Source organism: Pogoniulus pusillus, chromosome 33 (assembly GCF_015220805.1).
Source record: "Pogoniulus pusillus isolate bPogPus1 chromosome 33, bPogPus1.pri, whole genome shotgun sequence".
NCBI classification, from domain to species: domain Eukaryota; kingdom Metazoa; phylum Chordata; class Aves; order Piciformes; family Lybiidae; genus Pogoniulus; species Pogoniulus pusillus.
Window position 1 is genome coordinate 12467395 of NC_087296.1, and position 22806 is coordinate 12490200.

General features: G+C 51.7%; 1 protein-coding gene across 1 annotated transcript in view; it reads right to left on the reverse strand.

Annotated features, from left to right (window-relative positions):
- THEMIS (thymocyte selection associated) overlaps window positions 1-20036 on the reverse strand; it is a 90478-nt gene extending 70442 nt beyond the window's left edge. The window contains exon 1 of the mRNA XM_064170123.1: window positions 19946-20036. Coding sequence (XP_064026193.1) covers window positions 19946-20036 — 91 coding nt within the window. The remainder of the gene's footprint in view (window positions 1-19945) is intronic.
- Between the last annotated feature and the right edge of the window lie 2770 nt (window positions 20037-22806).

Genomic DNA, 22806 nt, shown 5'->3' on the forward strand with positions numbered 1-22806 from the left:
TTTCCCTTCTCCATTCTAGCCATGGTCAACCTCTCCTGTTTCAGAAGCAAGAGCAGGGGGAGCAGAATACAGCAAACCCAAAAGTAACTTCTGCAGAAGAAGGAGCACTCTTCTGCCAGGCACCCAGGGACAGAACTAGGGGGCACAGTCTCAAGTTTTGCCAGGGCAGGTTCAGGGTGGATGTTAGGAGAAAGTTCTTCACAGCAAAAGTGATTGCATTGGAATGGACTGCCCAGGGAGGTGGTGGAGTCACCATCCCTGGAGGTGTTTAAAAGGAGGCTGCATGAGGCACTTAGTGCCAGGGTTTAGTTCATTAGAAGGTGTTAGGTGATAGATTGGGCTGGATGATGTCAGAGGTCTTTTCCAACCTGGATAATTCTGGATTCTGTCTTTATTTCTTTGAATGGAGCAAAAATACATGGAACAGGTCACATGAGGTAGTATTGTGTTCAGTTCTGGGCTCCCCAGTTTAGGAGGGACATTGAGATGCTTGAGCGTGTCCAGAGAAGGGCAACGAGGCTGGGGAGAGGCCTTGAGCACAGCCCTACGAGGAGAGGCTGAGGGAGCTGGGATTGGTTAGCCTGGAGAAGAGGAGGCTCAGGGCAGACCTTATTGCTGTCTGCAACTACCTGAGGGGAGGCTGTGGCCAGGAGGAGGTTGCTCTCTTCTCTCAGGTGGCCAGCACCAGAACAAGAGGACACAGCCTCAGGCTGTGCCAGGGGAGATTTAGGCTGGAGGTGAGGAGAAAGTTCTTCCCTGAGAGAGTCATTGGACACTGGAATGGGCTGCCCGGGGAGGTGGTGGAGTCGCCGTCCCTGGAGCTGTTCAAGGCAGGACTGGACGTGGCACTTGGTGCCATGGTCTGGCCTTGAGCTCTGTGCTAAAGGGTTGGACTTGATGATCTGTGAGGTCTCTTCCAGCCCTGATGATACTGTGATACTGTGATACTGTGATTTCTCCTGTGGTAACCAACTTGCTTCTGATATTGTTCCTTAGTGTCACGAGAAAATCCATCAGTTTTTTACCCAGCAAAGCATCTGGGCAGTCAGCTTCTCCAGAAGGATGCTGTGGAACAGTGTTAGATGCTTTTCTAAAGAGCAGGTAACCAAGAGCCACAGCCAGGTGAACAACAGGTGTTTGTGCATCTCACCCAACCTTGTACCAAGCAGAAGACCAGGAGAGCTGCTGCCCTTGGAGCAAAAAGGAGCAATCTGTCTTTGCCACAGAGATTTCATAGAATCACACAATTAACCAGGTTGGAAAAGACCTTTGAGATCATTGAGTAAAATCTACCACCTAACCCTTCTAATGAACTAAACCCATGGCACTAAGTGCCTCATGCAGCCTCCTTTTAAACACCTCCAGGGATGGGCACTCCACCACCTCCCTGGGCAGCCCATTCCAATGCCAATCACTCTCTCTGACAACAACTTCCTCCTAACATCCACCCTAGACCTGCCCTGGCACAGCTTGAGACTGTGTCCCCTTGGTCTGTGCCTAGGTGCCTGGGAGAAGAGACCAACCCCACCTGGCCACAACCTCCCCCCAGGTAGTTGTAGACAGCAATGAGCTCTGCCCTGAGCCTCCTCTGCTGCAGGCTGCACACCCCCAGCTCCCTCAGCCTCTCCTCACAGGGCTGTGCTCCAGGCCCCTCACCTTCAGGTAGTTGTAGAGAGCAAATTTGCTCTCCCTTAGTCAATGTTGAAGTGTTCAGGGGTTAAACTCAGATGTCTCTGCTGCTTATTGCTGCAGATGCTATCAGCAGGCTCACTGCTGCTCTAAGAAACATGTGAGGGATCATCCTAGCACTCACTGCTTCATCTGGGCTCCATAGGATGGTTTGTGACAGCCAGCAAAGTATGTGTGCAATACTCCCTTCATACTGAAGTGAGGGGGAGAGAAAGATTGAACAGCTGTGGAGAAGGCAATATTCTTTTTGTGCTGAGCCATCTCACTCCTCCCAGCAGACACAGCAGAGATCACAATCAGCCATGGTAAGGTTAGATGCAGGGAATCCCAGGGCACTCAGCACCATGAACTGCACGTTATAGAAACACAGAAAGATGAGCAAAGGATTCCAATATCCTCACATCTGAACAAATGTCTGAGACAAACCTGTTCAGAATGCAGCCCTGTAGCCAGGTGGGGTTGGGCTCTGCTGCCAGGCAAGCAGCAACAGAAGCAGGGGACACAGCCTCAAGCTGTGCCAGGGCAGGTCTAGGCTGGATGTTGTTAGGAAGTTGTTGTCAGAGAGAGTGATTGGCATTGAAATGGGCTGCCCAGGGAGGTGGTGGAGTCTCTGTGGCTGGAGGTGTTGAAGCCAAGCCTGGATGAAGCACTTAGTCCCATGGTCTGGCTGACTGGCCAGGGCTGGGTGCTAGGTTGGACTGGCTGAGCTTGGAGGTCTCTTCCAACCTGCTTGATTCTATGAAACTATGACAACCTACACACCAGAAACAGTGGCCTGGCACTGGGAGGATGACAGAGATTCCAGAAGGCTGCAAGAGAAAAGTAAGACACACAAGGAAAGAGAAACAGCAGACATAAAAGAAAGGAAGTACCTGAGGCAGACAAGCCAAGGAGTTCAAGCTGGATTCTCCAACAAGCAGTACGTGGGACTGCAGGCTCAGTCCTCACCTCAAGGGCCATGGTCATGCAGTTAAAAAAAGGGTTAAAGAAATGGGTTATGAATGCCAGACTGCAGCCACAGAGCAGTGTGCACAGCACAGACATGTGGGCCTGTCACAGCACCTGAAATCCCAGGCTCTTTAATGAGGACAGAACAGAACAGTTTGGTCCTGTGCCTAAGTTCAGGCATTCCTTGGTACCAATTCAGCCTGGGAGGTGATGAGATTGAGAGCAGCCCTGAGGAAAGGATTTGGGGGTGCTGGTGGGTGAGAAGCTGCACAGGAGCCAGCAATGGGCACTGGCAGCCCAAAAAGGCAGTGGCAGCCTGGGCTGCATCCAAAGCAGTGTGGCCAGAGATGGAGAGAGGCAATCCTGCCCCTCTGCTCTGCTCTGGGGAGACCTCACTTGCACTGTTGTGTCCAGCTCTGGTACCCTCAACACAGGAAGGATGTGGACCTGATGGAGTGCATCCAGAAGAGGGCCGTGAAGGTGATTACAAGGCTGAAGCAGCTCCCCTGGGAAATTTGGCACAGGTCAGCCTAGAGAAGGATCCTAGGAGACATCAGAGCTGCATTTCAGCGTCTGAAGGGAACATACAGGCAGGCTGGAAAGGGCCTGTGGGAAAGGATGAGGGGCAGTGGTTTGAAACTGGAGCAGAGAAGATTCATGTTGGACATTAGGAAGAAATTCTTCACAATGAGAATGGCAAAATACTGGAGCAGGCTGCCAGAGATGTGGTGGAGCCCCCAGCCCTGGTGACAGTGAAGGTTGAACTTGATCTGGCACTGATTAATCTGATCTAGCTGGAGGTGTCTCTGCTCACTACAGGGGGGCTGGACAAGATGGGCTTTGAGGGTCCATTCCAACTGACACCTTGAGTCATTCTGCTGTGGAATACAAATGGATTGTCCATCTAAAAGCTTCAGTTTGGGGCAAAAGTGAGATGAAGATGAAAAAAGAGAGAGAGAGAAAGAGTCCTATTTTTAATTGTAAAGGTCTCTAAAACAATGAAATCAAGGAGCTGGTTGCTTCAGCACCAAAGAAACAAACTGTGACATGGGCACAATATCCTCTGGCAAAGATGAAGCTTTGTAATGATGCCAAGAAAAGGGAACCCTTTTTCAAACATAAAGAAAGAGGAAGAAAGAAAAGATGTAACTTTTGGCACCCTCAAGAATGGAAAAGCTGCTAGGAAGACTCTGTTAAGTCTTCTAGAAGAAAGGAAAGCTTTTAGCAGACTATAAGCAGGGAGTGCTCAAGACTTCCAGGACTGATGGCTGTGGGAGACAGTCCCTTCCACCCCAGAGGAGCAGCTGCATGAATTGCTGATGTAACCAAGGAGGAACAGAGTTATCATACCACATTTTCCATCTGATTAAATAAAGTCAGGCACCAACCAACAGCTTAGCAGCAGCAGTTTAAGAGAGACAGGGATCTGCTGGAGAGAGCCCAAGGGAGGGCTACGAGGATGATGAGGGGAGTGGAGCACTGCCTGGTGAGGAAAGGCTGAGGGACCTGGGGCTGCTTAGTCTGGAGAAGACTGAGAGGGGATTTAGTCAATGTTTATCAATACCTAAGGGCTGGGTGTCAGGAGGTGGGGGACAGGCTCTGCTCATTGCTCCCTGGGATAGGACAAGGAGCAGTGGATGGAAGCTGCAGCACAGGAGGTTCCAGCTCAACACAAGGGGGAACTTCTTGACTGGAAGGGTCCCAGAGCCCTGGCACAGGCTGCCCAGAGAGGTTGTGGAGTCTCCTTCTCTGGAGCCTTTCCAGGCCTGTCTGGATGTGTTGCTGTGTGCCCTGAGCTAGATTGTGTGGTCCTGCTCTGGCAGGGGGGGTTGGTCTCATTAATCTCTTTGGGTCCCTTCCAACCCCTAACATCCTGTGAGCCTGTGCAAACAGGTAGACAGATAGATGCACATATAGACAATCATAGAATTGTTTTGATTGGAAGAGACCCCCAAGATCATCCAGTCCAACCATCAACCCAACACCACCATGGCCATTAAACCATGTCCCAAAGTACCACATGCACACATTTCTTGAACCCCTCCAGGGGATGGTTACTCCACCACCTCCCTGAGCAACCTGTTCCAATTCTTGATGTAGATAGATGACTGCCTAGGTGGTGAGGAGAAAGTTCTTCCCTGAGAGAGTCATTGGACACTGGAATGGGTTGCCTGGGGAGGTGGTGGAGTCGTCGTCCCTGGGGCAGTTCAAGGCAAGGTTGGATGTGGCACTTGGTGCCATGGTCTAGCCTTGAGCTCTGTGGTAAAGGGTTGGACTTGATGATCTGTGAGGTCTCTTCCAACCTTGGTGATACTGTGATACTGTGATACTGTGACTTCATGGCTTGGAAGGGACCCTAGAGATCATAAAGCTCTGACAGCTATCCAGTTAAAGCATGTGCAAAACCAGGGCATCCCTTCTGTTCAGAGTAACTGAGGTAAAACCAGGGAAGTTTCTTTAGGAGCTGGGAATTTGGTGAGATATGAACTGTTTTAGTCTCTCTAGGTGTTATGCATAAAGCTCTATGGCATTATGCCCAGCCCCTTCCACCCAGAGGGGCTCCACCACGTGGCGACATCGCTCGTATGTGGCCAGGCTGTGGGAGAAGTTGGTGACCTCGAGGAGGCACTTGGTGCCATGGTCTGGTTGACTGGCTAGGGCTGGGGGATAGGTTGGACTGGCTGAGCTTGGAGGTCTCTTCCAGCCTGCTTGATTCTATGATTCTATGATCATCTACTCCAACCTCCTCACCATGGGCAGGGATACCTCTCAACTAGACCGAGCTGCTCAAGCCCTCATCCTGCATGGCCTTTAACACACCAAGAGAGGAGACATCCAAAACCTCCCTGGACTTTAATCACCTCTTCCTTTATCAGCTTCATTTATAGCAGCAGCAAGAGGCTGAAAGACGATGAGGGTGAGAGGTTGGGAGGAGGGTGGCTACCAGACCAAGGCTGTGACTGCAGGAGCCTCATTTTTAACCCTACCTGGAGAATAATAACAAAACTCCTTTAAAAAAAAGAAATGAAACTCTGCCAGCCATGCAAGAACAGATTTCACTTTGGGGGTGGGTGTGTGCAGTTGCACACACACAGTATTGATTGTAATTACAGATTTGTCTGCAGCTAGATTGCCTTAGCCCTGATTTTAGCCCTTGCTTGGCAATTTGCCTGGAACAGTACAATGAAGATTACATTCAGACAAGAAAAATGCTACCTGTGTGATTTGTCATCCAGGCACTTGCAGCAAATATTTGTGCTGCTACAAGAGAGGGAAGCAAACTGCACAGGGATTGGGGAGGGGGGGAGAAAAGGACAATAGACCTTCCCCCCCCTCCCCCCTTTAAAAGCCATGATAATTACTCTTAAAACCTTGTGCACACACAACACGACCCTGAAAGGTTTTCAGTTCTGCTCTGTGATGTGGTGAAAAATGAAATGAAAATGGACTTTTTGGGTACATTTAGTCGTTGTTGCCCACCAGAAACCACAGAGGTTTTGTCCCCACTCAAGCCATGAGGAAAGTGAAAGATGTTGAAAGTGTAAATCAAGCAAGCTTTGGGGCTGGATCTTTTTGATGGGGAGAAAGAGGTATGCAAGATCATGCAAAAAAAACCCCAGACCCAACCCCCAGCCAACATCATAGCAGAACCCAGAATAAAGCAGCTTATTTACAGTGATCAAACAACAGCCCTGAAGACTCTGTAATTAAAGAGCTCGTTGCCTTTGAAACCACCTTCTCTGGGTTCTTTGGTGAATAAAACCCACACTTATATCTTTTCAGGAGCTGCTCTCTGGTTTGACAATCCACGTTAGCAACTGCCACGATCACATCAAAGCAACCCTAACAGCTGCTTTCCATGTCTTTTGCCTCCATCTCTCCTAATGTGAGCCACTTTTACTTGGCTTACTTAGAATCATAGAATCAAGCAGGTTGGAAGAGAGCTCCAAGCTCAGTCAGCCCAACCTAGCACCCAGCCCTATCCAGTCAACCAGACCATGGCACTAAGTGCCCCAGCCAGGCTTGGCTTCAACACCTCCAGCCACAGAGACTCCACCACCTCCCTGGGCAGCCCATTCCAATGCCAATCACTCTCTCTGACAACAACTTCCTCCTAACATCCAGCCTAGACCTGCCCTGGCACAGCTTGAGACTGTGTCCCCTTCTTCTGTTGCTGGCTGCCTGGAAGCAGAGCCCAACCCCACCTGGCTACAGCCTCCCTGCAGGCAGCTGCAGACAGCAATGAGCTCTGCCCTGAGCCTCCTCTGCTGCAGGCTGCACACCCCCAGCTCCCTCAGCCTCTCCTCACAGGGCTGTGCTCCAGGCCCCTCCCCAGCCTTGCTGCCCTGCTCTGGACACCTTCCAGCACCTCAACATCTCTCTTGAATGGAGGAGCCCAGAACTGGACACAGCACTCCAGGGGTGGCCTGAGCAGTGCTGAGCACAGGGGCACAAGAACCTCCCTTGTCCTGCTGCCCACACTGCTCCTGAGCCAGCCCAGGATGCCATTGGCTCTGCTGCCCACCTGGGCACTGCTGCCTCCTCTTCAGATCCTCTCTCCCAGCACCCCCAGCTCCCTCTCTGTCTGGCTGCTCTCAGCCACTCTGTCTCCAGTTTATAGTGAGGCTTGAGGTTGTTGTGGCCTAAGTGCAGAACCCTGCACTTGGCCTTGTTCAATCTCATCCCCTTGGCCTCTGCCCACCCATCCAGCCTGGCCAGGTCCCTCTGCAGGGCTCTCCTCCCCTCCAACAGCTCCACAGCTGCTCCTAGCTTGGTGTCATTGATGTCTCATTTTAGGTACAAGAAGAGCCTTTCTGGGCTAAAATCAACAATACCAAATAGAGTGAATGCCCGAGGTGGTGTGTCACTCTTCATGGCAGGGCATGTGGAACACTGAGAGAAAGGTTTTGCAGCAGAAGGCAGAAGAGCAAACAGCTCAGGAGTATTTCCCTTTTCCCTTCCCAGCATCTCAGAGCCCCCAGCCCTGTTCAGTGGCTGCTTGGGAAGGTAAGGCTTAGCTGCTGCTGCTGCTGCTGCTAGGAACTATGGCTCAAAAGCAGTCCCATGACTGATTAGCAACAACACATGGCTCCAGTGTAACTCCCTCTTGCCACACACCCTTGGGCAGTTCAGCAAGGAGGGCTTAGGGAGAGAATGAGAACAAGACAAAGGGCTTGGCTAAGGTGGCACAGAGCAGCATTCAGCAGGGCTGGAGCTCAAACCCAGGCTGGCTGACTCCCAGTCTAGCTGTCTGTCTGCTACAGGGCTGCTGCTAAGCACTTGCAAAGATCAGGCCTTTTTTTCCTTTGATTTTGTCAAACAAAGCCCAAGCTTTTCCCCCCACGAAATCGAATTACTTTGCAGAGCAAGCACCAGGCATTAACCCTCCAGCCCCAGGAGCTCGAATCCTCCAAGGAAAGGAAAAAAAAAACCCCTCCCTTTCATCTCTGAGTAGCACCCACTGAATTCAGTCTTTGAAAGAAGAGCCAAAGCCCCAAGAACCTGGCTGCTTTGCAAGGAGATGAAAGATCTCCTGACATGTCCTGAAAGAGGAGAACTTTGTCCTGGCGTCCCTTTCCCACTGCTCCTTTCTTCACTATTATGCTGTCATCAGTTGCCCATATGGGTGCTGTCTTCCTGAATCAGAGGTGACTCTGTTCTGCTGTCACACAAGGGGACAATCCCCTGGTGCAGCCATTCAGCCAGAATCCCAACAGCCTGCTTCCCCCTACCACACAGCTCAGCTGAAATCACACTATTAATAAGGCTGCTGCAGGCTCTTAAAGTGATATCAGAGCATCACAGTATCACCAAGGTTGGAAGAGACCTCACAGATCATCAAGTCCAACCCTTTAGCACAGAGCTCAAGGCCAGACCATGGCACCAAGTGCCACGTCCAGTCCTGCCTTGAACAGCTCCAGGGACGGCGACTCCACCACCTCCCCGGGCAGCCCATTCCAGTGTCCAATGACTCTCTCAGGGAAGAACTTTCTCCTCACCTCCAGCCTAAATCTCCCCTGGCACAGCCTGAGGCTGTGTCCTCTCGTTCTGGTGCTGGCCACCTGAGAGAAGAGAGCAACCTCCTCCTGGCCACAACCTCCCCTCAGGTAGTTGTAGACAGCAATGAGGTCTGCCCTGAGCCTCCTCTTCTCCAGGCTAACCAATCCCAGCTCCCTCAGCCTCTCCTCGTAGGGCTGTGCTCAAGGCCTCTCCCCAGCCTCGTTGCCCTTCTCTGGACACGCTCAAGCATCTCAATGTCCCTCCTAAACTGGGGGGCCCAGAACTGAACACAGCACTCAAGGTGTGGTCTGAGCAGTGCAGAGTCCAGGGGCAGAATGACCTCCCTGCTCCTGCTGGCCACACCATTCCTGATGCAGGCCAGGATGCCACTGGCTCTCTTGGCCACCTGGGCACACTGCTGGCTCATGTTCAGGTGGGTATCAATCAGCACCCCCAGATCCCTCTCTGTCTGGCTGCTCTCAGCCACTCTGACCCCAGCCTGTATCTCTGCATGGGGTTGTTGTGGCCAAAGTGCAGCACCCTGCACTTGGAGCTATTGAAGCCATCCCCTTGGACTCTGCCCATCTGTCCAGGGGGTCAAGGTCCTGCTGCAGAGCCCTTTTGCCCTCCAACCCAGCCACATCTGCCCCCAGCTTGGTGTCATCTGCAAACTTGCTGATGATATGAAGGGCATAATATAGCTGTGATTAGTGTCAGCACAAAGATATCCTTCTTTATGGGCATTATTTGGGGGTTAGCCAACTGCTCAGAGTTTATGCTCTTTGGCATTGAGAGACCTCTATTTTAAAGGTGTGGGGAGGAGAGTTTTGCTTTAATGATGTCATGCTTTGATTAAGCAGTTGGAGAAAGCAACTGGTTTCTGAGGGTGAGAAGTTAGGTGCCTCTATTTTTGTTCAGCCTGATACTTCCTGAGCACTGAAGATGCTGATCAGCATGCTGGAGTCTTCACACAACCCTCAGATGAACTGAATTCTTGTGGAGAAGACATGAAGAGGGTCAAAACCATGTCTGCACAGTGGCAGGCAAAAAAGGAAGCAAGGTCCAGCTTCTCTGACCAACTCCAGGCTGTGGAAGTGGGTTCAAATAGCCTAAAGCAGCTGTGTGGCTTCTGTCATAGAGTGGGGGTGTATGGAAAAGAAATCCAGGATCAGATAAGGGGAAAGGGATCTGGGGGCCCTGGTGGGTGGGAGGTTGACCCTGAGCCAGCAATGTGCTCTTGCAGCCAAGAAGGCCAATGTCATTCTGGGGTGGGTTAGAAGGGCTGTGGTTAGTAGGTCAAGAGAGGTTCTCCTCCTCCTCTAGTCTGCTCTGATGAGGCCACATCTGGAGTACTGTGTCTGGTTCTGGGCCACGTGGTTCAAATTGGATATAGAACTGCTTGAGAGAGTCCAGCACAGAGCCACAAAGAGGATGAAGGGAATGGAACATGTCTTGTAAAAGGAGAGCCTGAGGGAGCTGAAGCTGTGCTGCTGGGAGAGGAGGAGCCTGAGAGGTGACCTGGTTCTTGTCGATAAAGCTGTGCAGGTGAGTGCCAGAGGCTGGAGCCAGCTCTGCTGGGTGATGCCAGGGACAGCACAAGGGGCAGGGGTGGAAGCTGAGGCAGAGGAAGTTTCATTTAAACATGAGGAGGATTTTTTACCCTGTGAGGGTGACAGAGCCCTGGCACAGGCTGCCCAGGGGGGCTGTGGAGTCTCCCTCTCTGCAGATATTCAAGAGTTACCTGGATGTGTTCCTGTGTGTTCTGCTCTGGGTAACCCTGCTCTGGCAGGGAGGTTGGACTGGCTGAGCTTTGGAGGTCCCTTCCAGTCCCTGACATTCTGTGATTCTCTGGTTGACTCCAACCATTACCTAACTCTGCCAGTCTGGTGTCTCTCAGCACCACATCCCTGTCTCTTTGATGCACCAGCATGGATAGGGATTCAACTATCTCCCTGGGGAGCCTGTTCCAGTCTTTCAGACCTCCGTCGGCTCCATCCATCCTAACCCCAGAAGGGGCACACAGTGAGAGTGGTCAAGCTCAGCTCCCCTATTTCCATTTGAAGCTCCAGAAGCCCAGGGGTAGCAATGATCACAATGAATTTGGGTGGAAGGTCCTCTAATGAGTGGCAGGGCAGCTCACTGGGCTTTGCAACAGCTCTTCTCTCTTTGACATGCCTGAAGCAACAAAGGCCAGCAGGACTGGCCATTAGTCTGGGATTCAAATCTTCCATGAGGGATTGCTGCTGGGGAAAAGTCCTTTCCAAAGGCTCTGTGCTGAGAAAGCTTCTTGGCTTGATCATACCTCATTAGGTTGCAGAGGGTTTGATTTTCTCCAGCACAAAACCATCAAAACCCAAAAGCTGTTTGATTTCTCCTTTGCCATAGGAAGTCCAACTTTAAATGTCAACTGCTTTAAGCTGTTTCAATCATAAAGGAATTCTGGACAAAATTACTTCTGCAGTGTCTGATTTATTCCTTCCCTGATATGTTTATGGCCTTTTTGCTTCTTTTTTTTTTGCCTTTTCCCCTTGTTTAATACTTTCTTTTGATTCTCATCTATCCAGAGTGCTTCTACTCTGCATGTGGCAGCAGAGCTTTGTGTGCTCTGACAGCAAGAGCAAGTGAAACCACAAAGAAAGGTTTGTGAGGAACAGCTACAAGGGACTGGGGTCGTTTAGTCTGGAGAAGAAGAGGCTGAGAGGAGACCTCTTTGCTCTCTGCAGCTCCTTGAAAAGAGTTTGCTGTGAGGTGGGGTTGGTCTCTTCTGCCAGGCAACCAGGAACACAACAAGAGGACACAGCCTCAAGCTGTGCCAGGGCAGGTTCAGGCTGGATGTTAGGAAGTTCTTCACAGCAAGAGAGATTGACACTGGAATGTGCCACCCGAGGAGGTGGTGGAGTCCCCTTCCCTGGAGGTGTCTAAAAGGAGGCTGGATGAGGACTTAGTGCCATGGCTTAGTTCATTAGGAAGCGTTAGGTGATAGGTTGGACTCAATGAGCTCGAAGGGGTTTTGCAACCTGGTTAACTCTGTGGTTTGGTGTGATCTGTATGTTTCTTGAACACATCCAGGGACAGTGGCTCCATCATGCCCCTAGGCAGCCTGCTCCAATGCCTGAGCACCTTCCTTGGTGCAGCTTGATATCTTCTCATCTTGGCACTGGTTACATGAGAGAAGAGACAAACACCCACCTCACTGCAACCTCCTTTCACTTTCAGGTAGTTGTAGGGAACAATGAGTTCTCCTCTTACCTTCTAGAACCCCTCCTCCCATCCTGCATGATCATTTTCTATTAGTGTTGAGACAAATTTCTCTTCTGAATAGAATCATAGAATCAAGCAGGTTGGAACAGACCTCCAGATCATCCAGCCCAACCTAGCACCCAGCCCTGCCCAAGCAACCAGACCATGGCACTAAGTGCCCCAGCCAGGCTTGGCTTCAACACCTCTGGGGATGGCAACTCCACCACCTCCCTGGGCAGCCCATTCCAATGCCAATCACTCTCTCTGACAACAACTTCCTAACAACATCCAGCCTGAACCTGCCCTGGCACAGCTTGAGGCTGTGTCCCCTTGTTCTATTGCTGCTTGCCTGGCAGCAGAGCCCAACCCCACCTGGCTACAGCCTCCCTGCAGGCAGCTGTAGACAGCAATGAGCTCTGCCCTGAGCCTCCTCTGCTGCAGGCTGCACACCCCCAGCTCCCTCAGCCTCTCCTCACAGGGCTGTGCTCCAGGCCCCTCCCCTGCCTTGCTGCCCTTCTCTCAACACCTTCCAGCACCTCAGCATCTCTCTGCAATGCAGGGGCCCAGAATTGGACACAGCACTCCAGGTGCGGCCTGAGCAGTGCTGAGCACAGGGGCACAAGAACCTCCCTTGTCCTGCTGCCCACACTGCTCCTGAGCCAGCCCAGGATGCCATTGGCTCTGCTGCCCACCTGGGCACTGCTGCCTCAGCTTCAGATCCTCTCTCCCAGCACCCCCAGCTCCCTCTCTGCCTGGCTGCTCTCAGCCACTCTGTCTCCAGTTTATAGTGAGGTTTGAGGTTGTTGTGGCCAAAGTGCAGAACCCTGCACTTGGCCTTGTTAAATCTCATCCCCTTGGCCTCTGCCCACCCATCCAGCCTGTCCAGGTCCCCATGCAGGGCTCTCCCACCCTGTGACAGCTCCACAGCTGCTCCTAGCTTGGTGTCATCTGCAAATTTACTGATGCTGGACTCAATCCTCTCATCCAGATCATCAATAAGATAAATCAGGGCTTGGGGAGCTGAGCATTGCTACAGAAGGGTCCCTAGAAGATTGCCTATCTGCACTTACAGAGTTAAAAGGACATTTTTAGGTGGTTGCAGTGGCTTGCTGCTGGTAACTGAAGCCATCACTCCTCTGAAGGCTCACAGAAGCACAGGCTGGAAGGTTGCAGTTTCCCAGTAAGAGAAGCAGAAAGGGTGAGATTGAAACTGCAGAGGATGCAAGCAGGCATGGTTACACAACCAGAAAAGGAGAGCCAAGGGGAACAGTGAACCTAAGCATGGCCATGTTCCTGTGATTCACCAAAGAGAGCTTTGGAGTGGAGCTGTTCACATTCTCCAAAGAAGCAGCAAAGAAGCACCCAAAGGTGGATTTTTTTTCACCATGACCCTCATGAAGATATCTGAGCTGTGTGGAATGGGCATCCCCAACAAGCAGTCCTGAGTATCTTTCACTCCTTAGGGTCTGGAAGGGCATCAACTAGGGATGTGACTCCACTTTTGCCTCTTCCCACCCTTCTGTCCCTGTGCAAAGAGACCAGGCACTTTCCAAAGCCCCAGGAGAGAACAGTGAGAATCACAGAATCAGTCAGGGTTGGAAGGCACCACAAGGATCATCGAGTTCCATCACCCTTCCCACGGGCAGAGACACCTCACACTAGATCAGGCGGTCCAGAGCCTCATCCAGACTGATCTTAAATACCTCTGTGATGGTTTGGGTGTTCCCCACCCCCCCACACTTTGGAAATCACCCAGACTAGACTCAGCAGCTCTGGAAATTGAATGAGGCTTTTGTATTTGCAGCTCAGCACAAGATGCAAGCAGAGATTTACAGCACATACAGCTAGAGACAGAAATAGACAAGGTAAAAGGTAATGCAGAGACACAGCAGCCCTCCCAGAGACCTGAGTGCCCAGGAGGGGCTCCCAACCACCCTTCCACCTTCTCCCACCCCTCTCTACCTTACCCCAGACATTGCCTTGTGCCCAAGGAAGAATGGAGGGTCAGCCAGGGGGGTTAGGAAGCAGGTGGATTAATCAGAGAGATGGCAGGTTAGGTGAGAGAGAAAATGCAGCCCACAGCCCAGACAGAGAGCGACTGCCTTATCTATGTTTGGATTCTTGTTCTGATACATCTCAGCAAGCCTCTGAGTGAAGTAGACATCACCCTTGTTTCCCTTTCACACCCTGTAATCTAGTTCTTCTCACCAAAACATCCTAGCTAGCTTCAGACCAGCACAAACAGTAAAGACAGTTAAATGTATTCACCCAGGTATAGAATCAGAGAGCCACTAAGGCTGGCAAAGCCCTCGAAGATCATCAAGTCCAACCTTCTACTCCACACTTCCATGTCCTGCCATGCCACATCCACTCAATTTGTTGAACACCTCAAGGGATGGTGACTCCACTGTATCCCTGGGCAGCTTGTTAGGACATCAGTTTCAACAGCACCACAGCATTACTGAGGCTGGAACAGACCTTTGAGATCATCAAGTCCAGCCTACGACCTAACACCACTATGTTGACTGGACCATAGCCACATCCAATCTTGCCTTAAACACCTCCAGGGACAACGACTCCAACACCTCCCTGGGTAACTCATTCTGGGTTCTCACCACCCTCACGCTGAAGAACTTCCTCCTAACTGTCAGTCTGTATCTCCCCATTTCTAGCTTGGATCCATTCCCCCAGTCCTATCACTACCTGACACTCTAAAAAGTCCCTCAGCAACTTTCTTGTAGCCCACTTAGGACACTGGAAGGCCACAACAAGGTCTCCTCAATCAAAACCCAAAAAAGCAATGTAGGATTTGTGTTTAGGGGGAGGCAAAACTGGGCAGACCATGGGCAGGGCTCATGGCTAGTGGCAAGAAGCACCAACAGAACAGGTGCCTTGAGCACTCCTGCCTTTGTCACACTTCAAGTTTGACATTTTTTACTGCTCTGCCACTGGTTAAATTAAGCCTGCAGAAGATTAAACTCAATTACCCATCGAATAATTAATTACATTGGTGTTAAAACAGACATAATGGTTGCAACGTTAAGATAAAAGCCCCTACTTGCTGGATGCTCTCTGTGAAAAAGGGAATCAGTGGACACACAGGACTCAGCTCACTCAGCACCAATATTTACTCAAGTGTTCAAAGGAAAAATGGTCAATCCAATCAGTTTCCAGTGGAGTTTCTGCAGGTTTGCCTTTTTAAAAGCGTGTTTTAATGAGCTATTAAGTTGTCATCCACTTCAGACCGTGGTGTAGCTCCTCTCTAATCAGTGGTGATTACTCAGATAGTTGTGTCTGCCAGACATGCTTTTATTTTACTGTCAGCCTTCCTATTCCCTCCAGAGAGCCCAGCTTCTGTAGCAGTGATACTGCAGGATCACAGGGTGGTATGGGCTGGAAGGGACCTCCAGGGATCAGCCAGTCCAACCCCCTGCCAAGCAGGGTCACTTAGAGAAGGTCACACAGGAGCAAGTCCAGGTGGGTTCTGAACATCTTCAGAGATGGAGACTCCACAACCTCTCTGAGCAGCCTGTTCCTGTGCTCTGCCATGATTAAATTACAGAAGTTCCTCCTAATGCTTAGATGGAACTTCTGATGCTCCAGTTTGTGCCTGCTGCCGCTTGTCCTGTTGCTGAGCATGGCTGAGGAAAGCCTGGTCCCATCCTCCTGACACCCACCCTTTAAGTATTGACCAGCATTGATGAGATCCCACTCAGGCTGCTCTTCTCCAGCCCAAATTCTCTCAGCCTTTCCTCACCAGGGGGATGATAGAATCACAGAATCAAGCAGGTTGGAAGAGAGCTCCAAGCTCAGTCAGGCCAACCTAGCACCCAGCCCTGGCCAAGCAACCAGAACATGGCACTAAGTGCCTCATCCACGCTTTGCCTCTCAACACCTCCAGGGATGGTGACTCCACCACCTCCCTGGGCAGCCCATTCCAATGCCAATCACTCTCTCTGACAACAATTTCCTCCTAACATCCAGCCTAGACCTGTCCTAGCACAACTTCAGACTGTGTCCAATTGTTCTATTGCTGGTTGCCTGGGAGCAGAGCCCAACCCCACCTGGCTACAGCCAGACAGATGTTGCAGTCCCCTCAGCATCTTTGTAGCCCTTTGCTGTGCCCCCTCTAGTAGGTCCTCATCCCTCTTGAACCAGACACAATACTCCAGATGTGGCCTCACCAGGGCAGAGTAGGGAGGGGAGAAAAACCTCCCTCAACCTGCAGGCCACACTCTTCTTAATATACCCTAGGAGACCACTGGCTGTATGGCCATGAGGACAGATTGCTGTGCACAAGTCACCTATTGACCTGTACAGCCATCTAGATTTCACATCAGTGTGTGCAAATTGTTGCTTCCAGACAGAGTAAATGAAGAGTTTCATCCCCATAACACACAGCAGACCACAGAAGGGCAGTGAATGAATTATCCTTAACCCCAAGATATTTCCAGCTTCCCTTGGTTGGCTGCTGCAGCTCTAATGGATTTAGCAGAGGATAAATTTGTTCCAGTTGTACCTAGGTAAACTGACATTGAGAGACCTTGCACTTCTTTTTTCTCTGGAGTTGTGGAGAGAGGAATGGACACAGAGCTTACAAAAGTACAAGTTCTTCTATTTTAAACACTCACACCAGAAAACAGCTTGCCCAGGGAGGTGGTGGAGTCCCCATCCCTGGGGGTGCTCAAGAAATAAGTGAACATTGCCCTCTGGGTCATAGTCTAATGGCTGTGGTGGTGTTGGGTTGGTGGTTGGACTTGGAGGTCTTTTCCAACTGAAAGAGTTCTGTGGCTCTGTGATTCTACAGAACCAATCATCCCTCATCACTGGCCAATTTCAAACACTCCCAAGGGAAGCTTTCACCAGTGAATCTCCCTCCCTATTTGCATGTTGTGTTGAGAGTGGTGAAAGCTTCCTATGCAATCCAGCTCCATAAAGCTGCTGATCCAAGCAGGACTCAACTGAGCAGGTTGACTGCGGGGGCAGCCTGGAGGAGCTTCTGCAATCAGTGCATCAATGCTCTGATTTGGTGCCTGCAACCATAGCAATAAACCCATGGTCCTCTCTCAACAGAGATGCCATTACCCACTGCATGTGTGCTGCCTGTGGGAAAAGAACTCAAAAGGCTTGGTGAGGAGACCTGCCTGAGGAAGGAGCAGAGAGTGGTTGCCATAATGGAGCTGCAAAGTGCACTAAGTGCTCCACTCTCTGGTTTAGCAGTGCAGCAGGGGTTCCTTCTGGCTCCTTCAAGCACTGCTCTTGCCTTGTAGAAGGCACAGAAATGGTAATGCAATCACAGAGCAGCCTCTTCTGCTCTGCTCTCCAATGTGGAGGGGAGCAAAAGGGTCAAGAAACACAGCACAGAGAGGACAGGGAGCTCAGAGAAGGACGGAGAGGAAGTGAGACTCTAGCCCAGGAACATCTTTTGTAGCCCTGGGTCCTACAGACCCCTCAGGCACAGAGCATCTCAAGCACTTCAAGCTTCCTCTGAATCCAGGAGGAATCACAGAACCGTAGGGCACAGGAATGTGTCCAAATAGGCCTGGAATGCCTTCAGAGGTGGAGGTGCCACAGCCTCTCTGGGCAGCCTCTTCCTGTGCCCTGCCACACTTAAATTACAGAAGCTCCTCCTCATGTTTAGATGGAAGTTCTGATGTTCATGTTTGTGCCCATTGCCCTTTGTCCTGTCACTGGGCACTTCCTCCTGGCACCTACCCTTGAAGTATTGATCAGCACTGATGAGATCCCACTCAGCCTTCAAGGGAAGGGAAGGGAAGGGAAGGGAAGGGAAGGGAAGGGAAGGGAAGGGAAGGGAAGGGAAGGGAAGGGAAGGGAAGGGAAGGGAAGGGAAGGGAAGGGAAGGGAAGGGAAGGGAAGGGAAGGGAAGGGAAGGGAAGGGAAGGGAAGGGAAGGGAAGGGAAGGGAAGGGAAGGGAAGGGAAGGGAAGGGAAGGGAAGGGAAGGGAAGGGAAGGGAAGGGAAAGGCAGGGAAGGGAAAGGCAGGGAAGGGAAAGGCAGGGAAGGGAAAGGCAGGGAAGGGAAAGAAAGGGAAGGGAAAGGCAGGGAAGGGAAAGGCAGGGAAGGGAAAGGCAGGGAAGGGAAAGAAAGGGAAGGGAAAGGCAGGGAAGGGAAAGGCAGGGAAGGGAAACCAACACAAACCTGATAGTGGACATGAGTGTTACTAACTACCTGCAGATATGTGCCAGCTCTGAGGGGAAGGAGCCAAGCAGCACAACTGTGTCAGCTTGCATGAGCAAGGAAGACCCACGGGTGTGTTGGTGCTGCATCTGGCCTGCTCGGTAAGCACAGCTGAGAGGAAGCCACCAGCAGCAGAGGGCAGGAAGATGTAGTGCTGCTGAAGAGTGAAGCCTGGCTTGCTCTCAGTGCAAAAATTCCCAGGTCAGTACAGCACAAACCACCCCTGCCGAGGCTGTGCAGCCTCTTTTAGTACAAGCAGGCATCAGCTAAGAGCCTTTTTACACTCACATGCAAGGGCAGTGCTGCAGAATGGTCTGTGGGACATTTCTTCCCCTCTTGGAAGGGTTTACTCAGTAAATGGAAACACCTGGTGAAATACCCAAAGGTCACAGTATCACAGTATCACAGTATCACCAAGGTTGGAAGAGACCTCACAGATCATCAAGTCCAACCCTTTAGCACAGAGCTCAAGGCCAGACCATGGCACCAAGTGCCACGTCCAGTCCTGCCTTGAACAGCTCCAGGGACGGCGACTCCACCACCTCCCCGGGCAGCCCATTCCAGTGTCCAATGACTCTCTCAGGGAAGAACTTTCTCCTCACCTCCAGCCTAAATCTCCCCTGGCACAGCCTGAGGCTGTGTCCTCTCGTTCTGGTGCTGGCCACCTGAGAGAAGAGAGCAACCTCCTCCTGGCCACAACCTCCCCTCAGGTAGTTGCAGACAGCAATGAGGTCTGCCCTGAGCCTCCTCTTCTCCAGGCTAACCAATCCCAGCTCCCTCAGCCTCTCCTCGTAGGGCTGTGCTCAAGGCCTCTCCCCAGCCTCGTTGCCCTTCTCTGGACACGCTCAAGCATCTCAATGTCCCTCCTAAACTGGGGGGCCCAGAACTGAACACAGCACTCAAGGTGTGGTCTGAGCAGTGCAGAGTCCAGGGGCAGAATGACCTCCCTGCTCCTGCTGGCCACACCATTGCTGATGCAGGCCAGGATGCCACTGGCTCTCCTTCCACTCTGTTTTGTGCAGAAGCAGAGCCCAGCAGTAAAAACACCATGAAAAGCTCTGCAGCAGGAAAGCTCAGTAGAATGTTGTCCCTGTGATGCTCACAACCACCCCTTTGTACTTTTGCACTATCTGAAATCACCTTAATTGTGGGCAGAGCTTCTTCTGGTCCCTCATGGGCACTTTCCAGACTCCATCAGTCTTTATCTCTGAGGCAGAGAGCACCTCTCCATGCCAACCCCAGGAGAGCAGAGCTAGGTTTGGTCAACCTCTGGGAGGTGATCTGTGCTTGATGGATTGCTGGCTCTGTGTGAGTGCAAAGCAAATCCACGACTCGTTCCAGTTGTCTTTCCAGGATGCAATGAGGACTAACTACAGCTCCTTTCTGACCACCTGTGAGAAGCACACAAGTGCTGGAGCTGGAAGCAACCTTCAAGATCATCTACTTGCAACCCCCTGCCACAGATAGGGACACCTCCCACAGACCAGGTTGCTCAAAGGCTCGTCCAGCCTGGCCTTAAACACAGCTTCTTTGGGCAACCCATTCCAGTGTCTCACCAACCTCTTCCTAATGTCCAACCAAAATCTACCCTGCTCTAGATTCAAACCATTGCTTCTTGTCCTATCACAACATGCCCTCAGAAAAAGTCTTTCTCCAGCTTTCCTGTAGCCCCCTTCAGAAGACCAGAGGCTCACCATGCCAAAGGCACTTGAAATCTGGTTCTTCAAAGGGAAAATTGCAGCTGATGAGAAACTGCTGGCAGACAACTCTGACAGCAGCCTCCCTCTGCCCCCTGCACACCCTGGTCCCACAGGGCACATGATGCCACAGACAGGCTTGCAAAGCCCTTCCAAAAAACACACAGTGCTCACCTTGGAAGTAGATGCCTGACTGGATTTGGAGGACTCTGGGAAGGGCTCTGGGATCCAAAGAATGAATGAACTTCTCCAGAGTAGAGGCCATGGTCTGCAGCAAGGCAGCATGTGGCTTTGACACCTGAGGGCCACTGAGAAGCTTTTGAGGCAGCTTCTCCTTGCAGCCTGCTGCATGCTACACCCAGGGCAGCTGTGATGCTGAGGGGAGGAGCAGCTCGGGGAGCTCCTTCTGCTTTCTCCCCTTTGTGGCTGCTTCCTCCCACAGCTGCAGCTGTCCAGAGACAGTGAAGCTGAGTGTGTCCAGAGCAGGGCAATGAGGCTGGGGAGAGGCCTTGAGCACAGCCCTACGAGGAGAGGCTGAGGGAGCTGGGATTGGTTAGCCTGGAGAAGAGGAGGCTCAGGGCAGACCTTATTGCTGTCTGAGGGGAGGCTGTGGCCAGGAGGAGGTTGCTCTCTTCTCTCAGGTGGCCAGCACCAGAACGAGAGGACACAGCCTCAGGCTGTGCCAGGGGAGATTTAGGCTGGAGGTGAGGAGAAAGTTCTTCCCTGAGAGAGTCATTGGACACTGGAATGGGCTGCCCGGGGAGGTGGTGGAGTCGCCGTCCCTGGAGCTGTTCAAGGCAGGACTGGACGTGGCACTTGGTGCCATGGTCTGGCCTTGAGCTCTGTGCTAAAGGGTTGGACTTGATGATCTGTGAGGTCTCTTCCAACCTTGGTGATACTGTGATATTGTGATAGGGTGAGTCAGGAGGATGCTGATTTGGTGGCCATGGTACCACTCTGGGCACCTGTACCCACCCAGGGTCTAAAGCAGGCTGGGAGAGATGCCAGGGGTGCTGTGGGTCCTGAACTTTGGAGGAGACAGGAAGATCTGCCACAAGCTTCACCTGGTTGTTGGTAGTTATTGACCCTGTGAAGAGAAAACATTGAATATCAGCTCTGCCTAAAGTGGGGGGGAAAGAGTCATGTCTGGGTGGGGTTTTTTTGGAGCACATCAAAACAGTTTGGCATTTGTTCTCTTCAAAACCACAAATAGACTTTGAAGAACAGAAGTGAAACCTCCTTCCCCCTCCCCTGTTTTGAATGCTTTTTGCTGCTTTAAATACTGTATCTGCAATGCAGAACTATAAATAGAGCACCAGTGGCTTTGAGATGTAAATGGACATTAAACCACAATGCTGCCATGCACAACAGCCATGACTTCTTCATGGCACTGATGACCTGTGGGGCTTGTGAGAGTCACAGAAATCACCTGGGTTGGAAGTGACTTCTAAAGGTCATCTAGTCTGCAGTCAGTAGGGATATCTTACTGCCACATCCAGTTGGCAGCTGGCACTAGTGGTGTTCCCCAGGGATCAGTGCTGGGCCCAGTCCTGTTCAATATCTTTATTGATGATCTGGATCAGGGGATTGAGTCCAGCAGCAGTAAGTTTGCACCAAGTAAGATGACACCAAGCTAGGAGCAGGTGTTGATCTGCTGGAAGGTAGGAGAGCCCTGCAGAGGGACCTGGCCAGGCTGCATGGGTGGGCAGAGGCCAAGGGGATGAGATTGAACAAGGCCAAGTGCAGGGTTCTGCTCTTTGGCCACAACAACCCCAAGCAGCACTACAGGCTGGGGACTGAGTGGCTGGAAAGCAGCCAGGAGGAAAGGGAGCTGGGGGTGCTGACAGATAGTAGCTGAAGATGAGCCAGCAGTGTGCCCAGGTGGCCAAGAGAGCCAATGGCATCCTGGGCTGGCTCAGGAGCAGTGTGGGCAGCAGGACAAGGGAGGTTCTTGTGCCCCTGTGCTCAGCACTGCTCAGGCCACCCCTGGAGTGCTGTGTCCAGTTCTGGGCTCCACAATTCAAGAGAGATGTTGAGGTGCTGGAAGATGTCCAGAGCAGGGCAGCAAGGCTGGGGAGGGGCCTGGAGCACAGCCCTGTGAGGAGAGGCTGAGGGAGCTGGGGGTGTGCAGCCTGCAGCAGAGGAGGCTCAGGGCAGAGCTCATTGCTGTCTGCAGCTCTCTGCAGGGAGGCTGTAGCCAGGTGGGGTTGGGCTCTTCTCCCAGGCAAGCAGCAACAGAAGAAGGGGACAGAGCCTCAAGCTGTGCCAGGGCAGGTTCAGGCTGGATGTTAGGAAGAAGTTGTTGTCAGAGAGAGTGATTGGCATTGGAATGGGCTGCCCAGGGAGGTGGTGGAGTCTCTGTGCCTGGAGGTGTTGCAGCCAAGCCTGGCTGGGGCACTTAGTGCCATGGTCTGGTTGCTTGGCCAGGGCTGGGTGCTAGGTTGGGCTGGCTGAGCTTGGAGCTCTCTTCCAACCCCCTTGATTCTATGATTCTGTGTGAGCAAAAGGCTGTTAGTAAAACCTGCAGAGGGTTGTTTGCCAGTGCCTAACTCTGCTGAGGAAGCTGTGGAAGCAGCAGGGTCCCCTGGTGCTCTGTAAAGACCTGCAGCACAGGTGCAGACACTGCAGAGAACAGTGAAGCTTTTGGCTGACCGTGTTCATGAACTGAACAATAACAGCCTGTGGGCATTTTCCACAGGCTATTGATTAATTTGGTGCCTACTGGAGTCAGAAAGGTCACTCCATTGATTTCAATAGGGCTTGGAGGAGATTGTTAACAAGGAGGAGTCATGGCTTACAGGTGCTTGTGGCCTCCTATAGAAACCCCTTGCTGATAAAGGCATTTGAGCTAGCAGCCAGGCAAAGAGTATTGACAGATAGTTAGCCAAAGTTTCTTCCAGAGCAATTGCTTTGCACACAACAGGGAACTACAGGAGAGAAATCTCCAGAACTCTTTCTGCAACTGTTGCTATATCTGAGCAAGCTGATCTAGTTGGAGATATCCCTGCTTACTGCTTACTCATCCAGTCCAAGCC